Below are 21,907 nucleotides of genomic sequence, written 5' to 3'. Positions count from 1 at the left end.
AATCAATGTAAAAATTGATACGAAAGGTTAAGGCCTGTGATGTGCCGTAGACTATAAGTTTACGTCTACATGTGTTGTCTACACGTAATCTACGCGTAGATTACATATGTTGTAATTTGCATAGACTACGTAGACAAAAGTACATTAAAATTAATTTCCAAGGGTTTCATGAAAGGAAAGTGACATTTTCAACTATATTGGTTCCTAACGAAATGAAAAGAATCCTATTTACACCAAAATTTCTCTTCTCTTCTATTATCAACTATGGAAGAAAATAAATTGTATGCAAAAAACAACAACAGATGGCAGTAGTGAGGCAAAAGTGGTCTTTTCCCAATAAAACACTGGAATATTTCCTATATTAGGTTCCTTCCTAAGTGAGAAATTGTTCGAATTTGGAAGAAAGAGTATGATAAGTTCTCCTGACACATAAGCAACAGATACGCAGTATAATTTTCTTTTAATTCCGCGGCGCCCTTTGCTAAGTTATCACCTTTTGCCATGTTGTTTACATAGAAACGTGTATAAAATAGTTTACGTGTAGAATGTAGACTATCGTTGTTTACGCGTAGACGCACATCACTGGTTAAGGCAACAGACAAAGCGTAAACGTAAAGATTATATATATATATATTGGGTCATACCTCGCCAACAAGTGTCGATGTCCCCTGAGAGCCAAATTACAGGTGGATAATGTTATTATTACATCTATAATTATTTTAATAATTTCGCGCTACTTATCCAGACCTTGTTGCAGCATTGTTTAAATATCTTTATAATTTTTCTAGGCACTATATGTTGTGTTGTACATGCATTCAAGTGAATTCAGCACATTTCGCGTTCTTTGACATTTTTACTTAAACCTTTACAATAATTAATTTTCCGTTTATCGGACCCATCGGCAAACAACCAGCATGGTTCACAGTAAACAGCGTCTAAAATAGATGAGTAGCTTAAGCAAAATCTTTCTATTCTGTCTCCGGTTTTAGTGCTAGCGTAATAGTAATCGGAGGTTGAAATATTCAGCTAATGAAGGTTTTCTTCTAATCTGGTAATTCACTTTCTACTTTTATTAACATCTTATGTTTGTAGTTGGTTGAAGATATATTTTAACACCAAAAAGAAAACTTTTGCGAACTGTCTTCCTTAATCTATCATTCTTAATGCCCCTCCCCCCCGCGCACCGCGGTGATTTTTACGCCACTGGTTAGCCGTGAAGAAAGCTCTGCATTTTGTGCGAGACCTATTGCATTTCTCTCACGATGTTGTCTTTTAATTTCAATAAAAGGTGGCAGCACTGTTGCAAATTTATGCGTTTGTAACCGATGTTAACGTAATGGAAATGCCACGATAGCAAACACCTGAAACGTATAACGTATTCGTATCCTGGCACGCCTCAGCTTTCCCAAACTGAAAAGATTATTCGAAATTAATGATTTTCTATGCTTTTAAGACAGACCTCGCTATGAATTAATTTTCCTTATAAAATATATAGCCATAAAAAGTGAGAACTGTAATTTGATTTTAATTTTTTTGTTTTTCACAGTTTATGATGTTTTACCAGAGATATCTGAATCAAAATTCTAACACTGAAGCTTTCAAATCATTAGTGTATTTTTCTTCCTCTTCTGTATTAACTGAACATCATCGTCTGAGAACGAAACTTTTCTTACTAGATGGCAGGATGACTGCAGTAAAACATCACATGGCATCGCGACATTGTAATTGGCCAAGCATCAAGAATCTGACATTGTAATTGGTCATGATTTGTGTACTTCTTCCCGCCTATCGCTGTCGCTTGCTATCGAAGGGCGTGTGGTAGCATTTGTCAAATTGAACTTGTTACTCTATTTTATTAATGTTGTTTTTGACATTACCAAGACACTACTTCCATGATAGTGGCTTAACTACAATTAAATAACAGGAAATCCGATCACAACACCTAAATGAGAACATATATTAGTATCTCTTTAATGGGAACCATGGGTCTCGCCAGAAATTTTTGCAGGGGGGTTGAATAGTAGAAAAATAATATGTATTATTACCACGGTTATAAGTGTTATTATAAACACAAAAATAAATTTTATTTGAAATAATAATAATTCTTATTATTAGCTATATAAATGGGGAGCAATCCAACAAATGAGTGAATACCAGCACAACTATATTCCATTATTTATTTTGCATTTTATGCAGTTAGTTTCTGAAATGTATTTTGATATTAACTTTTGCACGTCTCGTTCAAGAAAAGGCTTTAAATCTTAGGGGGATTTATTTTCATAAAGTTTGTTGTGTGACCTCGCACCTACAACTGTAATTATTAGAATTTTGAAAACTCTGGAACCATTTGTTCTTTGGATGAAATGGTAGAATACAACCTTGTTCCTGTATTTTTCACTCAATGTTTCCGATCCAACTTTGATTATTCTGTTCCAATACTAACTAAATGAACTTTATTTCTGTTCTTAACAATAAGAGTAACAAACTTTCGGTTTTCTTGTATTTTTAAATGAACAATGTCAATTTCCAGGGTAGGGTCCACCGATCCGTTCGACCCCCCTCCCGACGCTCATTAGGGGAACAAATACTCACTTGCCAATATTGGTCAGCAGGACTTCCAGATTGTTGCTATGTCCTCTTCTGGCTAGAGCCACATTGGTGCATTCCTTGGAGAGGGATCTTCTTAGGATTGGCTGCAGAAGACCGTGCGGTGCGATTTCAATGGTGATGGCGTTACTAGGGATGTGCTTGCATGCCTCCTCGAAGAGCACTGGAGAGAGGAGGTTGTTGGTGTGGTACTCGGCGGACGAGTACTGGGCTAAGTCAGAGTTCCAGTTGGTCTCTGGAATGGAAGAGCTCACCCATTTGGATGATCTCGCTTTGGGCTCTGGAATTAGCTGTGGGCGAAAGAGGCTAGCGGTTAGGAAAGAGAGAAAGTACATTTGAAAGATTATTTATCACAGCAATTCAAGCTCCCAATCTATCTTCCGGTAGGGACACATTGCAGTGGTTCGTAACTCACTTGTAACTAGTTTGGATACACATTGGCATGTAGAGTACATTATCAAGTTATGCCAATTTAACTTAACAATATATTTGCTATTTCCTTTACACAGATTAGTGCGGTCAAGTTTAATCACCTCGTTAGACACAACTATGCAGTGCATAAAAACATTCGTTCTAAAATAGAACATATACGAGCCAGAGTCAATTGAAAATCTTAAAAGTCCGAAAAAAATACAGAATAGACTGTAAACAGCTCAAAAATCATGAATTGTCGACTGTTATATACAAAACGACCTCAAGGCTGCAACACTGATCAAGTAAGCTTCACAACACCTATCTTTTTGTAATTTTAAAGATGGCGCTTCCTGCATACACATGCACCAGCGAAGAAAAGTATTCTTACCCTCTGGAAGCCTAAAACTTGTAGGCATTCTATGGCAAATGAAAATTCAATGTCTCTATGCATGCTTATCACGCCAGCAACTTTACAAGTATAGGAGGATGTTCAACAATGGCCTCTGTCTGCACGCAGATGGGTGGAAAGACCTTCGCGGAGGCTCATAAGTGACTGCGTACAGATTCCAAATATTATTTTCTTGAGGTATACAGGCACTAACTCAGACTTTAAAATATATGTGGATCAGGAATGGGTCTATGCTAAAATGCAGCAAACATGTGCAACACTACATGCAGAAACTTACTCTAAAACACAAAAACAAATTCACTCTCCCTCGTATTATGTAAAGAAAGAATGAAAACACAATTATGACTGTTAGAATATCGTGATATTCCCATAAAAAATAGAGGTGGTGCATTTGAAAGGATATATTCCGGAACTTTCAAATACTTTATTTTAAGGAATAATGCATGTTACACATGCAGAGACATTCAGATTTTCATAAAGCAACACACGTACTAGAACTCTCACAGATCATTTTGAATGCACTTTCTAGACATCTTATAGACTTTTTTCAAAGAACAGTGCACGTTCCAGAATTCCCAAGACTCTTTTGAAGGATCAGTATATTGATACGTTTGAGAGCTTTCACAGATTCTTGTCGAAGAGCATTTCACATATAATGTGAAAAAGATAGTGCAAGTTCTTGAACTGCCACAAACTCTTTCCAAAGGACAGTGCACGTTTCATAACTTTCACAGACTATTTCAAAGGACAGTGCACGTTCCATAACTCCTTCAGGCTATTTTGAAAGGACCGTAATTCCCACAGACCCTTTTCAAAGGACAAGCACTTCTAAAACTCCCAAATTTTCTTTACGTCCCATAAGTCCAACAAGCTCTTTTAAAAGGACGTTCCATGCTTCGAACTCCTTCAGACCCTTTTCAAAGGACAATACCCATTCTAGAACTCCATACTCTTTCCAAAGGACAGCGCACGTTCCATTACTCCCACAAACTCTTTGATATGTTCTAAAAACGTAATATAGTTTGGTCCAAAAACATATCCCCACCCAAAGATTTTATTGAAAGCACATGAGAATGAAAACTAACCTAATTGTATTGAAAACAAGGTAGTATTTTTCTACACTATTTATCTCAATTTTCTTCTTCTACTATCTATTATATTTTTTCATTTTTTGTGGAATTTGTCTCAACATTTTGTGTTCTATAAGGGGCTCTGACCACAAGACAGGAGTTCGGGTTCGACTCTCAGGGTCGTTAATCTTAGCTGGGAATTTCCCCATCCATATCCCTACATAAGTCGATCTGGAACGCATTCTCAGCTTTTCATAAATTGGGGAAACCACTAAAGGCAAAAGTCTCTCAACAGTGGTGCTATTATAGTCATACGTGCCTCATGGCACAGGGTAATGCACAACCAGAAGCGGCGCCAGGGGGCCACGAAGGGGTGCTTGCGTACCCTTTAATTTTCTTCCGTGCCCTCTTAAGCACCCCCTATCTGATATGTTATAAACCTTAGTGTATAATAAGATGTTTCAATACAATAATAAAATAACAATAAAATACTGTGTCCTTTTTTTCGATAGAATTAGGTTAGTTTTCATTCTCATGTAGTTTCAATAAAACCTTTGAGTGGGGATATTTTTTTTTACCAAACTGTAGATCTTGTGAGAATACCGCATACTTACCTCCTTCAAATACCCCAAGAGTTTCGGCCCAGCTTCAGCAATATATCGGCTGTGGTAAGCAATGTCAGCACATCGGACAGTCTTGGCGAATATTCCCTGATTTTGCAAAGTTTTCACAAAATTTGTCATCAATTGGGCTGGACCTGACAGAGTCGCGCTGTCTGGGCCATTGTGGCAAGCAACCTCGATCTCAGGAGGGCATTTACCCTTCACTTGTTCATAGGACAAACCTGTATGAAAAAACAACAATGTGGTAGAATACATTAGTAATGTTCTACACTGCTAAAAACGTTCATTGTCAGCTTCGACCTAATGCTTCTAGGACATTACCACTTGTACTGATTTTTTAAATAATAAACTCATATCAATATTAGGCTTAGCCTCCGTCGAACTCATCTCGAGTATCACAACGTATAGTATAATCAGCATATGGGACCTACAGTATATCATCGCTCAAATTTTCGATACTATGAACCACCGAAAACCAGAATATCATCTGCATATAAGCAACGACGTGACACAGATTTACAGTTGCCACTAATAAATTGGCATTGCTATTACTGTAAATAATAATACAGTATATATTATTTATCTATAAGTAATCAGGTATATTTCCTCTTAGTATGATGAAAAGTCTAATAGTAAAAATAACTTTGCTAGTAAAATTCTCAATATCAAATTTCCAAATTCTTGAGCAGCGAGATAGAGAGTCTTGGACACTAATTTATTATCTAGAATCGATTTTCCTGGTTCGATACCAGCTGGAGGCACATAGTGGTTCGGATCCCACTTTAAACTGTAGGTCCAGTCCCAATTAGCCTTACTGTGCATAAAGTGGACTTAAAACACCAATTCAATCAAATCAATCAATCGAATCGATTTTAAAGTGTGTCGACCACGTTAGTTAGAATAGCGCGCTACGATCCCCGAGGTTCCGTGTTCGAATCCTGGCCTGAACATGTGTGTTCTTCGTGAGTGTCCCTTCGGCAGTTTCATCATACCATCACTCATCCTCACCGTCGCGAATATCCATCAAGTGACAGAAAAGCGACTCTAAATAACAAAAATCAAATAAAATGTAATCGATTTTAGAGAGGTCTGTCTCGTTCTCGTCTCCAAGAGTCTCGAACGGTCTCGTTCGCATATCGATTTTTCACAAGACCGTCTTTCCTAATGTCAGCAGAGAGGCCGTTAGGAAAATCTGTAAGCTTATGCATTTCCTTCATTTCATGCATTAATAAAACTAAGATCTGTTCAGAGGTATGGACACAGAGAACAGATTTTGCGTTAATTGACACATTTTTTCGTTTTCCGACAGAAACGTGAATCTCTGCCGTGTGATTGCGTACATGCAGGATAAGAACCTCATTTTCGAGTACAGTAGCGTAGATACAAGGCTTCAACGAGCAAAACATTATGATGGAAAGTTCTGTACTTTTGCGCTGTGACGTCATCCTGACAAACCTTACCTACGGCAGCCATCAACCCTTTGATGAACTCTGTTTTGATCGAAGCCAGTCCTCTTGAGTAAGCAGAGAGCACCATCTGTTCAGCCGTGAAGCAGCCGTCAGCATAAGCACAGCCGAGCTCTCCTACAGAGTGACCAACGATGCCATCGGCCTTAATTCCGATAGAGTGGAGGACGTCAACCAGACCCACCTGGAAAGAGAAACAATTTCTATTAGTTTTAAAGAAATCAATCTGGAAAAGTAATTAGAAAGGCATGAGAAATACAAGTTTTCTGTCTCGAAATATGGACATTTTTGGGACTTTTCGCGATTGAACTCCATTCTCATCTTGAAGGTTTGAAACAGCACCGAGTCAATACAACTGTTTGTGTGGAAAGTCTGTTGTTTGAATTGTAGGTGGCAGGCCAGTCGCGTTTAGAGTCTTCTCCGCAGTCCGCGCTCTGCGGCTCTTCATTGGGTGACAATACCGTTTGTACTGCAGCACTCTAAACATACTATACAAGTCGGATTTCGGTACTGACAAGGCGCGTACGCTGAGAATTCTAGGCTCGCAATGCACGATAGATAAATGCGTAACCATATGCCCCTCACTTTACCTTTTTATTTAAGCAGCGTTCGAAAAGAAATATACCATGAGAAAGGTTATAAACAAATTTTTCGACTGAAATAAATGAAGCAACGATTATAGGTCATACTATATACCTATATATGTAGGCCTCTATTACAGCATTGACACATGTAAGAAAACTCTTTCCAATGTGTTTAATATTTTAATATGTTCAATTTATCTTAATATCTTATTTTCCATGAAAGATAAATAAGAATTATGAATTGCAGTTGTATGCTCCGTAAATATACTTTTAGAAATTTAATGAATAAAATTACATTTACTACGGTTAACTACGTAATAACCGTTGTTTTTAAAACGGTCATGGACATTTTTACCATAGTTGGATGGCTGCATAAATGAATATTCACTTTGATATATAATGGATACATGTTCATACATTGCACATATGGAGACTAAGATTCATTATAGCCATAGTGTCTAGTCACAGATTACATTTTTGCCTAATAGAGTATCCATACATCACCTGAACAGCGGCTATGCCCACGAAGGCGTTCAGAATGTTCTCGAACATGCCCTCATCGTCATTCGTGATGATCTTGTAGATGTCGACTCCTCTGGGCTTGAGAACCCTGTCGCACTTCTCGATGGCGTCAGCGAACACCTTCAGCTTCAAGAAGTCCCTTCCCATTCCAGCCCATTGGCTGCCCATGCCTGAGAACACGAACCACACGGGCTTTTTGTCGCCTGAAAAATACTACAACACAAATATTCTTAGTGTCACAATTTATCTAGCAATATTAGAACAAAAAAAATCAATCAAAATACAAAATAAGGCATAAGTTCATTCCGATTAATAGAATTTTTGATATTTTTCTCCAGCAATCAATTTTATCCTCATGTAGCAGTACTATCTATTGTAGAATTTTTTTATGCATTATTCTATCTCAAACAAAAGAAAGGAAAGAACATGCGTGCTTTTTGTATGAAATTCTGGAAGGATATAAACATGAAAAGTAAACTTAGAGGCCATGAAACTACTAATTTGTATACACAATTGTATTGTTATCATTGCTCATTAGTCATTACACGAAAACAAATTACTACCGAGCACGTTCGTGCGAAACTCACCTGTATATCACGTGACTTATTGTCTCCCTCAATGACTGTAAAGCCTCTGTACACATGGCCTGGAATGTTTTCTGAGTATACGTCATGCAGGAGACGCAGGAATTCATCGTCACGGGGATTGGATTCAACCTTGTTAGAAAAACACAAAATGTTGTTTATTAGCACCATTCTCTTTTCTTAAATGGTACAGATATATTTGAATTGGATATGGCAAAAAGAAAAATTAAGAGATTAGTTTCCTGGACTAGATTTCTCTTCTTTTACAAATAGCTCTACGATTGCTTTCATTATTTGATTATGGATTTCAAGGTTCAGGTTCCTCACAATTCCCATATGTAACATACCATAGTAGTGTTATATCTTCTGGTTTTTCAGCACTTTAACGTGAGGTTAAATTGTGTTTCGCTATTCAAGCGATTGTGCTAGCCTTTAACTATGCTGAAGAAAAACAGCTTTCTCTTTATTTATTATTAGGACAATTTAGACGCGTCCAAACTCAACCAAGCCCAGGATGCGATGCGACTGCCAAAATCCAAGGTATTGCGAGATTTCGCGCATGCGCACATCGCATGCCAGTGTTGCCATATCAACATCTTTTTAAGTGCGAGTTCATAATTCTCGTTACAATTCGGTTATGCTTGCACAACCACGGAACCATATTTTGGCACAGGTTTAGAGCAATAGCAGACTCCTAATAGCTACAACAATACAAAAGAAACAGGCACATTATACTTTACGCCTACCTCTGTAAAGAACTTATCCACTGCCTCCACTGTTCTCCCAGAAGCCACCACAAGGCGAGGGATTCCGTCTTTCACTGGTGGAGCTTTCGGCTTGTGGAATGACTGAAGGATCACGTGAGCATTTGAGCCTCCGAATCCGAAGGAGTTGATGCCAACGATCCCTCCTTCGAATGGAACCTTGTCTGTCACCACCTGGAGGCAGAGTTGTTTATATGTACAGTCATGTACACTTTTGGGTTGTAACGATTAGATGAAAGTTAATGGGATTGCTACAACCCAGAAGTGTCCGTGACCGACATGACAGATGCATTATGTACAGAGAAATAAATGCACAATTAGCCAAGATAATTCTATTTAATAAACTAATTTCCCCCAACAAATTAATAGATGGTGGAGCCGCTATATTAGTGATTCTTAATATAAATCACCATAAAGACAATCTAGGAATATAATTAATCAATATACTACGGCTACCCAACCGCTCATAAGTAATGTTTGCTAAACAAAATATACCAGAAGAACAAAGACCATGCGCATCTATTAGAGTAAGTCTACCACTCATACCCCACACTCTTATAGTTATAATTCCTATTAAAACAAGACCTATGTGTGACACAAAAGAGTATGCAACCAAGGTCCTTAAATCAATTTGACAAGACTAATTATTCAGATGCCAACAACTCTAAATCCAAATCAAGAAATATTATTGTTAATAGCTAACCTCTCAATACAAGAAATAACCCGCAAAATACCATACCCCCCCAAGCCTTAATAGAATTCCAGCCAAAATTATAGAACCACTCACTGGAGCCTCAACATGAGCCCTAGGTAATCACAAATGAACCAAAAATATAGGTATTTTTACTAAAAACGCAAACACCATTCTAATATACCAAATAAAATAACTTATATTAACATTAATATAATTAAATATATATACAGCCCTCCCACCTTATAATTTACTATAAAAATACCAACGAAAAGAGGCAGGGAAGCGAGTAATATATATAAAAAAGTAGATATACTCCTGCCTGTACTCGCTCTGGCTGGTATCCTCCCCTAAAATCAACATGACCAAATGTCATCCACAAACCACGTAGTACCCCATTGACTGCATTTTTCCGACTACCGAAGCTCTTGCGTCTGGACTCACGACCAGTATATTCCTCCGTGAGGCTCGTCTTGCGTCCTGTCCATGTGTGTTGGCGATTGTCCTTTCATCCATTTCACCTTATTGCCATTCATTCTCATATTCGCGATTAGCCAAAAGTGGCAGAAAAGCGAGCGTAAAATAAATCAATAAATCAGTAGCCAAAGAGGGAAACTAACAGAAATAAAACCGAGTGAAGAGAAAAACAGAAATTCCGGTCCAGGAGGGAAAATCAGAAGCTTAAATTGATTCTGGACCGTAAAGAACCTTTTTATCTGCAAAGTATTTCAATTCGATCCAGGAACATTTTTGCAATGAAACAAATACGCAACTTGTGGGAGATAAAAAATTCCTGTCCTGCAGCAAAACCCAACAGAACCCATTAGAATTTATGATTTCCTGGACCCTGAAACAGAAAGAAAGAACTACGAGCGAAGAAAGAGCTTCAAAGAAAGAGAGAGAGGTAAAGGAGACAAGGAGACAGGAAAGGAGAGAGAGGGGGAGGCAGACAAAGGCAGAGAAAGTAGTAAACAAATAATGAACAAGAAAGAAAGTAAGCAGGAAGACATAGTTCAGCGTTCCCCATGAACTGAAGATGCTTGAAATCCTGAGAAATCATAGGAATTATTATTATTTTTATTATTTGCTTGGCAGAATCTTAACTAAAAAAATCTATCCTTTCAACAATGTAGATTTTATTCGTTTGATTAAACGCATAGTTGAAGACATATTTATTAGTACTTTAAATCATTATAGAATAGTCTGGAAATCCTTGGAAATCTAGAAAAGTCAAGGAGTTAGGTTTCGCAAAATGACTGGTGTCCATGGTAGATTCTTTGTCATTGGAATGCAGATGTAACTCTGAAAATAATCACAATAAAACGGAAGGGAGGGAAATGCTAGCAAATTTTCCATGGGAAGAATTGACTCTCTGTGGGCACCTATGCTAGTACAATAACCAAAACTATGGCTCACCTGTAACCTTCCGTCAACAATCGGAGTTAGCTCTGGGTGTGGCTCGCTGTAGTGAATGTTGGGAGGGATGTATCCGCTCTCCATAGCAATGAGCACCTTTGAGAGAGAGCACAGGGCTGATCCGGATTCGGTGTGTCCAATGTTGGACTTCACTGAGCCTATAAGAAGAGGGCCGTTCCGATTTTTCAGGAAGACTTCGTCTATGGACTTCATCTCTGCTAGATCTCCAGGCTGTAGGAGTAAATAAAATACTAACATTCACATCAAAAAATGAATGATATTCATAATCATAAGCATTACGTCAAATATTATTATCTTTTAACCAGTACCACCTTTGCCCCCGCACTACTCCAAATCTTATCTACCAAGGGAAAGTAAACTGTTCTTGCCCCCCCCACCAGTTTTTGGAACCCAATCGCCGCCACTGATTTTAACTAGGATGTGAAATTTCTGTCTTGTTCTATATCTACCATAGACACAACTCTATTTACGAAATAATCACTACTGCGGCGCTGTCGTCGTCAACTCTAAGTGACCGATGCAATCAGCTGCTTGCCCTGTAATCCTGCCCCTGCGTTGCCGAAACGTGTGGTGTTCTTCAACACATCGTGGCCACCTTTGTTCAGTGCCAATTGTTTATATCTTCGTGAAGGAGAAAATCATACAGCAATAGCAAAGTTGCCCATTTGGCGGAGTGGTTAGAGCGTCGTGCTACGACGGCAGGGGTCCCGGGTTTGAATCCCGGCCTGAGCATGTATGTTTGTGAGTGTACATTCGTCAATTTCATCATATCATCACTCATCCTCATCTTCGCAAATCAGTCAAAAGGGACACAAAAGGCGAAGTAAAATAAAGCAATTCAATCAAGCAAGAGCAATGTAGTAATATTTAACGCCGTTGATTTTTTTTTGGCAACGAAACAATGGAGAGAAGTTGTAGTTAAGTATGGCAACACTTGGGCACAAGTGAAAGAAGATCTTTTCGTCTGTGGTGACAGCGAGAGGAGTAAACGAATGACTGTCCACTTTAGTTCCCTATTTGGCCGTGGTGTTTCTCTTCTTGGTACGACCGTACCAATCTTTTGAGGAACCTTCATGTATAACGATATTCTCTTCTTCTTCCTTTCTATTTCATTGCTTCATTTAGTTCTTGTTTAGCAAAACATTGAGTATTCATAATCAGTCATACTTATGAAGTTACTAACTGTTTCCATGTATGAAAGTTACACAAATTGTTTTTCAGTAATAATGTAGTCCCGTAGACCTATTACACATTGAACTTATGAAACGAACACGTTATTGCAAGTGTATGCGACAAAATTGATTCGTATTACAATTAATACAGTTAAATGTCACTGAAGACAAGAATAAAAATAACTTCAAGTATAATTATTGACAACTCAAGAATAAGTAGAGACCTAACATTTTACTTCTGCTAAATTTTCAAAACTTCTTCACGCCAAAGAAGATAGAACATATATTTTGCTTCAATCAATTTTCTAGGACACAAATTATAAATTTTTGTGTAACTCGTTTCGGGTAATTTATTTGTGGTGCAAGTATAATTTTAAAAATAACCTACCATAGTTAACTTCTGACGAAAGTTCGCTAGTGGATTGAAAAGAATGGAGTTAATATTTCAAATCGAAGAAATAGGGTGATGTACAGATTGATTAAAATGATCTTGACACTTTTACAACTCCATAGCTCTTCAACTGAATTGCTGTTTCAGTATCTTTCATATCTTTGTCTCTCTGTTTTCCCCTCTCTGTCACCTCCTTCCTTCCTGTTTTTATCTTTCTTCCTTTCTCACTTTCTCTCTCTCTCTTTGCTTTTTATCTGCTTCTATTTAACCTATCTCTCTTTCTTCCTTTTTCTCTTTGTTTATTTCCTTTTCTCTAAATCTACTCAATCTTCACTTTTTCTTATGTTTCCTTATCTCTCTCTCTTCATTGTTTATCTGCTTTTTTCCTATCTCTTCACGTCCTCTTCTGTTTCCTTATTTCTATATTTTTCTTTCTTTCTTTCCCTGTTTCTGTCCCCCTGTCATTCTACTTCTTCTGTTTCCTTATCTCTCTGTCTTCCTTGTTTATATGTTTTTCTCTATCTCTTCACTTTCTCTCCTGTTTCCTTAACTCTCTCTTTTTCTTTCTTTTTCTCCTGTGTCTTGCAGACCTGTCATTCTACTTCCTTATCTCTCTTTCTTCCTTTTTTCTATTTCTCTTCCTTTCTCCCTCTGTTTCTCTATCTCTTTATCCCTCTATGTGTGTGTGTGACTCTTATTCTACTTTAGAAGATTCTGAAAATATCTCATGCAACCTGTTTGGGCAGGATCTCGGTGGGGTAGAGCCCATCTTCGTCCACCCAGGGGCGACGCCCTTAATTACACCTAAATATTTGCCTTACGTACCATAAACCCAGTGGCATGCGCCTCGAGATAAGCCAAGGAGGTAGGGTCAGTCCCAGACTCCCTGTAGCACGCCTTCAGCAACACTTGCTGCAGCTCTGTGGCTGGGTAGATCTCTCCTTCCGGTTTGAACCCGTCATTGTTACACTTGGTGTTTATCACCTTTGCGTAGATTCTCTTAGCGTCCTTCGCCTTCTGAAGCATCACCATCACTGTGCATTCACTCCGGCTGTATCCGTCAGCTGCAACAATAAGAAAATATCAACAATTAGCACTCATAAGACAAAAATTAAGAAGTGTTCCAATTACATCAAGGTTTGGATGGAATTGAAGCGGGTAATCTATTCAAAGTTGGTTGTTTAATGATTGTAGAAATGACGTTTAAAGTAAAGTTGAAGCAACAACTCAAGAACTGTAACTTTGCTCTGCGCTGCTCACAGAACATTTTCTAAAAATAGTATTCTCTGTCTCGGGGGCATCTCTGGAGCGACCGAACAGAAGCAAGTGTCTGCGCAAGTAGTGACTCGACAAGCCTCGACTAATAGACACGTGCAAGGGAACGGGATTGCGTGGAGGGGAAAGCGACTGCAGTTACCAGCCTTTGCAGCAGCGTGTACTGTTTCGCTCTGTCCACTCGCTTTCTCCCTTTCTCTACCGTTATGCGCAGCTTTGCTCTACAGAACCAGAGGATAGAGTATAGGGAGGAGGTCGAAATCGAAAAGTTGTAGAGTTAAGTGACGTCATACAGAATGTCCCAAAATAGTGTTTACGTGTCACAGTGAAGGAAGCGTTTTAAGGTGGAGAGAAGAGAAGAAACAAAATAATCGATAGAGAATGAAGGAAAGGAAGAGGAATAAAAGAAACGAGTAAAGAAGTGAGATACACAGAGAGTTAAAAAAAGCGAGACAGAGATAGAAATGGGTAGAGGGAAACTGAAAAGAAGAGAGAGAAGGAAAAGAGACAGAAAGATAGAGAGACAGTGAGAAAGATAAAGGAAGAGAAATGCAAAACAAGATAGAAACAAAGAAACGAGACAGACAAAGAGAGGGAGAATGAACGGAACGAAAGTAAATGTAGAGAGAGAGAGAGAGAGAGAGAGAGAGAGAGAGAGAGAGAGAGAGAGAAAGAAATAAGTATGTGTGTGATATATAAAGCGAGACAGGTAGAGAGAGAAAAAGAGAGAGTGGAAAGAAGAGAAGCATGACAGAGAGAAAGAGAGAGAGAGAAAATGCGATACAAGGGAAGAGAAAAAGGAGAAAGGAAGAAGCATATAGAAACGGGACTGAGAAAGATAGAGGCTGATAGAAGATGATGACAGTAAATACAAGCTAGACAGACAGATTAAGGAAGCGAGAGAGAGTAAAGAACATGAGGCAGGAAACGGCAAAGAAAATTTAGAAAAATAAATGCTGAAGATTAAAATAAATGAACTAAAAACGCACAAAAAAGATACGGAGGCTGAGAACGAGGAAAGGAAAATATAAAAAAAGCACAATTTAGCAGGAGCGTATATTCTAGGCTAGTTAGGCTATCTGCGAAGCCTCAAGTCTAGAGAATACGAATAAACTGCAGGAGAAAAATCAATCAGAAATTGTAAATAAAATTATTCATATCGGTGAGATGATGATGGTGATTCTGGAGTTGGCAACCTGATTTCTTGTGAGTTGGTAACCTGATTTCATATGAGTTGGCAACCTGATTTACTATGAGTTGGCAACCTGATTTCATATGAGTTGGCAACCTGATATCCTATAAGTTGGCAACCTGATATCCAATGAGTTGGCAACCTGATATCCTATGAGTTGGCAACCTGATATCCAATGAGTTGGCAACCTGATATCCTATGAGTTGGCAACCTGATTTCCTATGAGTTGGCAACCTGATTTCTTAGGAGTTGGTAAACTTATTTCTATTCATAGCCTAGGACCTTATGACATAGACCAGACCTTTGAATCAGTATACGCCACTGCAATTTAGATACAAATAAAAGGATAGAATGAATAGGAAATTTTTCGCGGCTTCCGCCCCTTGATTCTCCATGTGGGTACCCATTCTTATCCTTCATTTGCTTCCCCTGACCGCACCCAATGAAAATATTAGTATTTTAGCCCCCATAATCTGCTTGGCGTATTGGTATTGGTTATTTCCCATGCTTAACCTTTTTCTTTGTAAGGTGTGAGTTTTTATCAATGACGTAATGATTCTAGGTCTACGGTGTGTTTTAATGTGTGTTGATAAGGAGTTTATCTCCATATCGACTAACTTAATTAGTTCTATTTTTGCTAAGAGGTTTGTGTCCACGTGCTTATATTTATTGCATCTTGTTTATCATGGCGAAGTTAAGGCTTTGTTGCTTTTACCACTTAACCATGTTTAGCATATGAAAATTAGATTGATTGATTGATTTGCTTTATTTTACTTTGCTTTTGTGCCACTTTTGGCTAATTTGCGAAGATGAGGATGAGTGATGATATGATGAAATCGATGAATGGACACTCACAAACATCCATGCCCAGGCCGGGATTCGAGCCCGGAACCCCTGGCGTTGTAGCGCGATGTGCTAACCACTCCGCCACAGAGGCCGGCATGAAAATTAGAAATGAACATTTAAAACCATTACATAAAAAGGTAAATATTGAAAACAAAGAAGGAGAAATATAGAGTTACAAGGAGAAATTACAAAAATGGAAAAATAATACGGGAATAAAAGTATACTCACGAGCATACAACAAAACACACACACACTCGCATATTCATGACAATAGTCAGGGATTTGAAATATTAAGGTGAATAAGGGCTTTTAGTGTTTTTCTGCACTTAACTCTATCGTAACGCAAGTCCCATGCTGCTTTTGGGATCGAACCAAGAACCTCTAGATTGAATCGGGTGATGTAGTTATTTCTTATTCATCTCTCAGATGGTTATCACTCGCTTGGGCTAAATGTGATAAATGCAAGAGGTTACATTTAAAGGAATGGCGATAGAAATTAACTTAGGTTAGATATGGGTTTTATACTCTACATAACTGAACCGATATGGATTGGTTTAGAAAAGGATATTACTTGCCTTACAAATAGATGAAGATTGTTCCTACCCTTGTCCTCTCAAATGTCACTTGTCTGACCTCCCCGTCAGACATCGATCCAATCACACACCATCGTCCAATAATCGTTCTCCAATTTGCTCCTCTATCACAATCAGCAGACCTTACTCTCTCTCGTATTCTCGCCAACTGATCACACCCCCTGACAATTCCAACACTCATCCCATCACCGTCTCCCAAGTCACTCACCTAACGTTTGCCTAATTGCTTATTCTGCATTCCTTTCTCTGCTTCCTGCTATGCTAAGACTTTATACTTCTATTCAATTTGTCACTATCGTATAAGCTTGCACTAATGTGCTAACTAATTGTGCCAAATAAAAAATATTTTAATTGTCTTAAAGACATGTGCTGAAGATGAGTTCCGGATTTCGAGGGGCAGTGAGTTCCAAAGAGGAGAAGTCGAAACGGTGAAAGATTTTGAATAACAATTTGAGTTATGAAGGGATGAGTAGTTGAGTTCTCCCACGCGATCTGGTGTCAAGGCTGTGTGATTCGGAAAGCACCGTGAATCTACTTGAGAGATAAGCCGGTTCTTTTGAACTGATTGCCCTATAGAGCAGAGGCGTCGCCTGAAGGAGGTTCACGGAGCACACGAACCCCCTTCCGAAAACGGAAAATTTTCCATTTGTTTTCTTTTCTGCACAATAAAACACTACATTTCAATATACTTATTTTACAAAGCAGCTTTTTTCGTTCATAAAGTCTTCACAATGCTTCAAATTTCCCAGTTTCCACCGACTGTTGGCAAGAAAATCTCACCAGGTTAGGCAGCGAGAGCCCGGGGCACATCTGGCACTGTGAGCTCCCTCTGCTGTATTCCTCCTGTGTTGTAGTTCTACCGAAGGAGCCGAGAGAAACCAAGGGGTAAAACTGGAGATCGGAGCACGTACGCCTTCCGAAAGAACACCGTCAACAGATGACAGAAACTGCTCGGAGAATGCCGATAGCGGCGGAGGGACGAGGTATTTTATTCTTTGTTTCGTTTAGCTTCTGTGTTGGGGAAAAGTATGCACTCTTACATGGAGTTCGGCAAGGAGAGAAGTGAGGAATTTCACTTGGTAATTTTACCATGTTTTTGAGGGAGTCTTCACGGGCGACAGAAAAGGGGGGGGGTGCTAAGCAGACACGATAATTCGCAATAATTTAAAACTGGCCTGTATTTTGTAAATGTATTTTTGCTAAGCACTCTGGCAGAGTGTCTAAACAATGCGCTATAAAGACAAGGTCCCACGTTCGTATCCTCCATAAAACACGCGCTGTTATATTCGTACTTTTATGTTGCTTTTCTTCAACATTTGGCAAAGACACTGGAAGAAAAAAGAAAATAAATCTTAGCTTCGATTCTTGGCTGAAATTTCGCCTTTTGTATGCTCGATTAATCAATGTCACTTAGGTTCACTGTTCTCTTCTCTGCGATGGTGATCAATAATTGATTCCTCTGTGTGTTTGTAGCCCCCTCGGCCTGGGGGAGGGGGGTGAAAATTTTATCTGATTTTAGGCTGGCTGTGAACACCCAAGGATTTACTCCACGCGACGCCACTGCTATAGACAAGGGTGAGGTTGTTAAGAGAATGGTGCAAATATACCCATCATAATATTAATGAATCAATATCCTTGCTGACTTACCGTCTTTGTCAAAAGGGCTGCAGACCCCCTTGTCGCTCAGAACTCCCAATCTGTGGAAATGCTGTGACGTCACAGGGTATAGGCACAGGTTAGCACCTCCGACCAAGGCAGCGTCGATGCAGCCTTCTGAGATGGCCTTGTAGGCGTGGTCCATAGCGTACATGCCTGCGGAACAGCCAGAATCAACGACGTAGCTGGGGCCTATAGAAACAGAAGAAAGTTTTCCGTAGGTTTTCAATGTTAAAATAGCTCCACCAACAAATCAAGGTTCTTAATGACCTGGAAGTAGCGAAAAAGTCAGGGAAACCAATTCAAGAGTGAAAAGTCAGGAATTTTTGTAAAAAAAGTTTATAAACCTGGAAGATCAGGGGAAATTAAATGTGTTTTTCTTGACAGGATGGGAGATCACAAAACACAGTCCACTTTTTTCTGACTCCTTAGTTGGAGATATGAAAATGTTCTTGTATATTTTCGTTGATATTAAATGTTCAAATAGCTCTACCAATACTAAAATCAAGGTTCTTAATGACCTTGAAGTAGTGGAAAAAGTCAGGGAAATCAATGCAAGAGTGAAAAGTCAGGAAGTTTTGTAAACATGTTAAAAAACCTAGAAAATCAGGGAAATTAAATGGTTCTTTTTGGCAGGATGGGAGATCACAAAACACAGTTCACTATTTCCTGCCTTTTCAGTTGGATTATGAAAATATTCTTATATATTTTCATTTATTTTTCAGCATATTTGAATAAACTTCAATAATTCGAATTACATGTAAAGACCTCCCGATACTGTAGTGGTTATGTCGTTGCCTTGTAATCAAGGGGTCCTGGGTTCGATACCCGATATAGGCACATAGTGGTTTGGACCCCGCTTTAAACTGTAATTACAATCCCGATTAGCCTATCTGTGTATAAAACAAAAATTCAAAGTTGAAAATATTAGACCTGGAAAATTACTGAAAAATCACTGAATTTTGTTTGGCACAATGAATGAAAATCATGTAATTAACATTGAAACAGAAAATGCATGTTTTAGTCTTTACATGATAGCCAAAGCCTCGAAATTTAACATTAGCCTCTCATTAACTGGACACATTACTACACTATGTTCAAGGTCGAGAAGGACTTTACACCTTAATTTTACATACGTGATGTGCCTCCATGATACTGAGGGAAATTGTCTAGTTTTGTTTTTACAAAGAGGAAACTTTCAGAAATGTCATTTAAAAAAATCTACTAGCAATTTTTGACAATTCTAAGTTTTAGGCCTTAAGGCTACTACTCATTTGTATAATCTTTGTGAAAAGAATGGAACCCTGTAAGTTACACGCATAAGACAGTATTTTTTTAAAAAATAAATGGATGGAGGCTTATAATAAATTAATTTTCTGTAGTACACTTTGTTGTTAATGTAATGTCACAATTGGAGTTGACATTTTTGGGTAGCTCATGAGACTTAAAAATGTTAAAATGTGAATAAAGAGATTAATAAATTTGCCCCTTCATCTACTTGGCTTCAAAGACACTTACCAACAAGATCAAAGAAATAGGAGACTCTGTTGGCTATCATAGCTCTGCTGAGGCCACTCATGACGTATTTGTTGAATCTTTCTTCGTCCAAACTCTGGAAATAATACTGTGGCTCGTTCATGGACACCCCGACGTACACTCCTGTGTTTGATCTTCGAAATTTCCATGGATTGATACCTAAGGAGAGTAAATTGTGTTACTTTAGGTTAATTTCTACCCAAGGACGTATTTAGGGAGTCCAGGGGGACCCCCGAAAGACTTAACGAGTACTAAAATTAAATAATAAATATATATTTGTTTAGCATTTGTTATGTAATCGAGAGTTATTTATTTCCGCTAAACTTATTGGAAGGTAAGCAATTTGGCTCCTACGGGGTTTGAAGGACAGTTCCAAAGATTTATGCACGCTACTACTTATGATAAAATGCATAAAATATTAATCAGCAACTTTCAGTGGCGTCGATTGGGTTCCAAAACGGGGGGTGGGAGCAAGGGCAGTTGGATCTAAATTCCTTTTTGTTATTAAATAGATATTCAATTCTTTATGAATTTGACATTAATTTCCTTGTCAGGGCAATTGTTTTTATTCAAACTTTGGCGATCCTAACTACACGTAACCTAGATAATGAATACATGCTGTTATGTACGTGTATTTATTATTTTACCATCTTTTTACCTATTCATGTAATAATAATGCAATATTAATTAATTTACATATTTAATAAGTATTATTTTAATTTATTATTATTATTTTTGGTCGCGCCCCCTCCGGAAATGTATTTCTAGATACGTACCTGCTTCTACCCCTGTTTTGATTGACCACAAGAATGGGAAGGGGTTTACGAAACTAGCACCATAATCATGTCAGAGGCGTTGTCACTGAATGAGGAAAGGTGGTCTTTAGCCCACCCAAATGGGATACATGAATAATGTGGTATGGAGCCCAGATTTGGAAGTGTCTCGGTTTCGTCTCGATCCGGCTTGTTTTTTTTGTAGTGTAAATAAAATACACAGGGTGCGCCATAAGTGACGAAGCGGGTTTCACAAGTTCATAATTTTTGTGTGTATTGATTGCACATTGCATAGAGGAGACTTCTTTACATTTAATGCGTGAAAAGTAATTTCACGTAAATGTCAACAATCATTAACAACATTAACATTAACTCGTGAAATCACTTCGTGACTTATGGCCTGCTCACCCTGTACAGCGTGGCGGCGGTCAAACTTTCATAGGGTACACGGATCATTAAAGCAAACATATTTTCTCTATTAAGTTTCTTTTGTTTGACGCCTCGTTTTCACGCCACGAGCCCTCAAAAAAGCAGAATAATATTCTGAATTTATGCTGAGGTTACCTTTCCGTCTTGCAGCCGAAGTTCCCGGGTTCGAATCCCTGCTTGAGTCTTGGGATCTTGTGGTTCTTCTTCGTGAGTTTCCCGTCATCAATTTAATCTTAACATTACTCTTCCATATAGGAAATGAGACGTGAAATAACAGAAATACAAATTCAATACTCACAATTGCCGCTAATGTTCTGACTGTAATTGCTATGAATAAAACATACGACTTATCTAATCAGGTCAATATCTGATTAGTATGTCTGATGTACTATTCCTATACACGATGAAGTTACAGAATCTTGTATACGGGGTTCATTTAAAAAAAAAGTTATTACATGCTCAGAACTTTCTACTTATATAATTGCGGAGGACGAGGTTACTGTATTCCAGGGTTGTTAAATGTCCAGGAATTTTAAATAAATTCAATTCCGGTCCAGGAGAGAAAATCAGCAAGCGTAAATGGGTTCCGGATCATAAAGAATCATTTTATATGTAAAGTATTTCAATTCGGTCCAGGAACCTTTTTTCCAGGTCAATTCAATTACGGTCCAGGAATTCATTTTTCAATTAAACAAAAAGCAACTTTGACCGAATTTAAAGTGTGCGAGAAAAAAGGTTCCGGTCCTACAGCTGAACCCAATAGAACCCATTAGAATATATGCGTTCCTAGATCCTTAACAACCTTGCTGTATTCCTTAGTAATGGTCTCTGGCCGAGTACAGCACATGTTGCCAAAATTCTGACAATTTCCGT

General features: G+C 38.3%; 1 protein-coding gene across 1 annotated transcript in view; it reads right to left on the bottom strand.

The window, feature by feature from the left end:
• The window catches only part of LOC146002489 (fatty acid synthase-like), a 77,150-nt gene that overhangs the window by 37,879 nt on the left and 17,364 nt on the right, over nt 1-21,907 (bottom strand). The window contains exons 3-12 of the mRNA XM_083140369.1: nt 19,815-19,991; nt 18,288-18,488; nt 13,560-13,798; nt 11,151-11,381; nt 9,026-9,217; nt 8,283-8,411; nt 7,678-7,908; nt 6,584-6,773; nt 5,115-5,344; nt 2,593-2,897 (exon numbers count right to left, since the gene is read on the bottom strand). Coding sequence (XP_082996495.1) covers nt 2,593-2,897; nt 5,115-5,344; nt 6,584-6,773; nt 7,678-7,908; nt 8,283-8,411; nt 9,026-9,217; nt 11,151-11,381; nt 13,560-13,798; nt 18,288-18,488; nt 19,815-19,991 — 2,125 coding nt within the window. The remainder of the gene's footprint in view (nt 1-2,592; nt 2,898-5,114; nt 5,345-6,583; nt 6,774-7,677; nt 7,909-8,282; nt 8,412-9,025; nt 9,218-11,150; nt 11,382-13,559; nt 13,799-18,287; nt 18,489-19,814; nt 19,992-21,907) is intronic.

Source organism: Lepisma saccharinum, chromosome 18 (assembly GCF_977018435.1).
Source record: "Lepisma saccharinum chromosome 18, izLepSacc3.1, whole genome shotgun sequence".
In the NCBI taxonomy this organism is placed as follows: domain Eukaryota; kingdom Metazoa; phylum Arthropoda; class Insecta; order Zygentoma; family Lepismatidae; genus Lepisma; species Lepisma saccharinum.
This window is presented reverse-complemented; position numbering and strand designations above follow the sequence as displayed.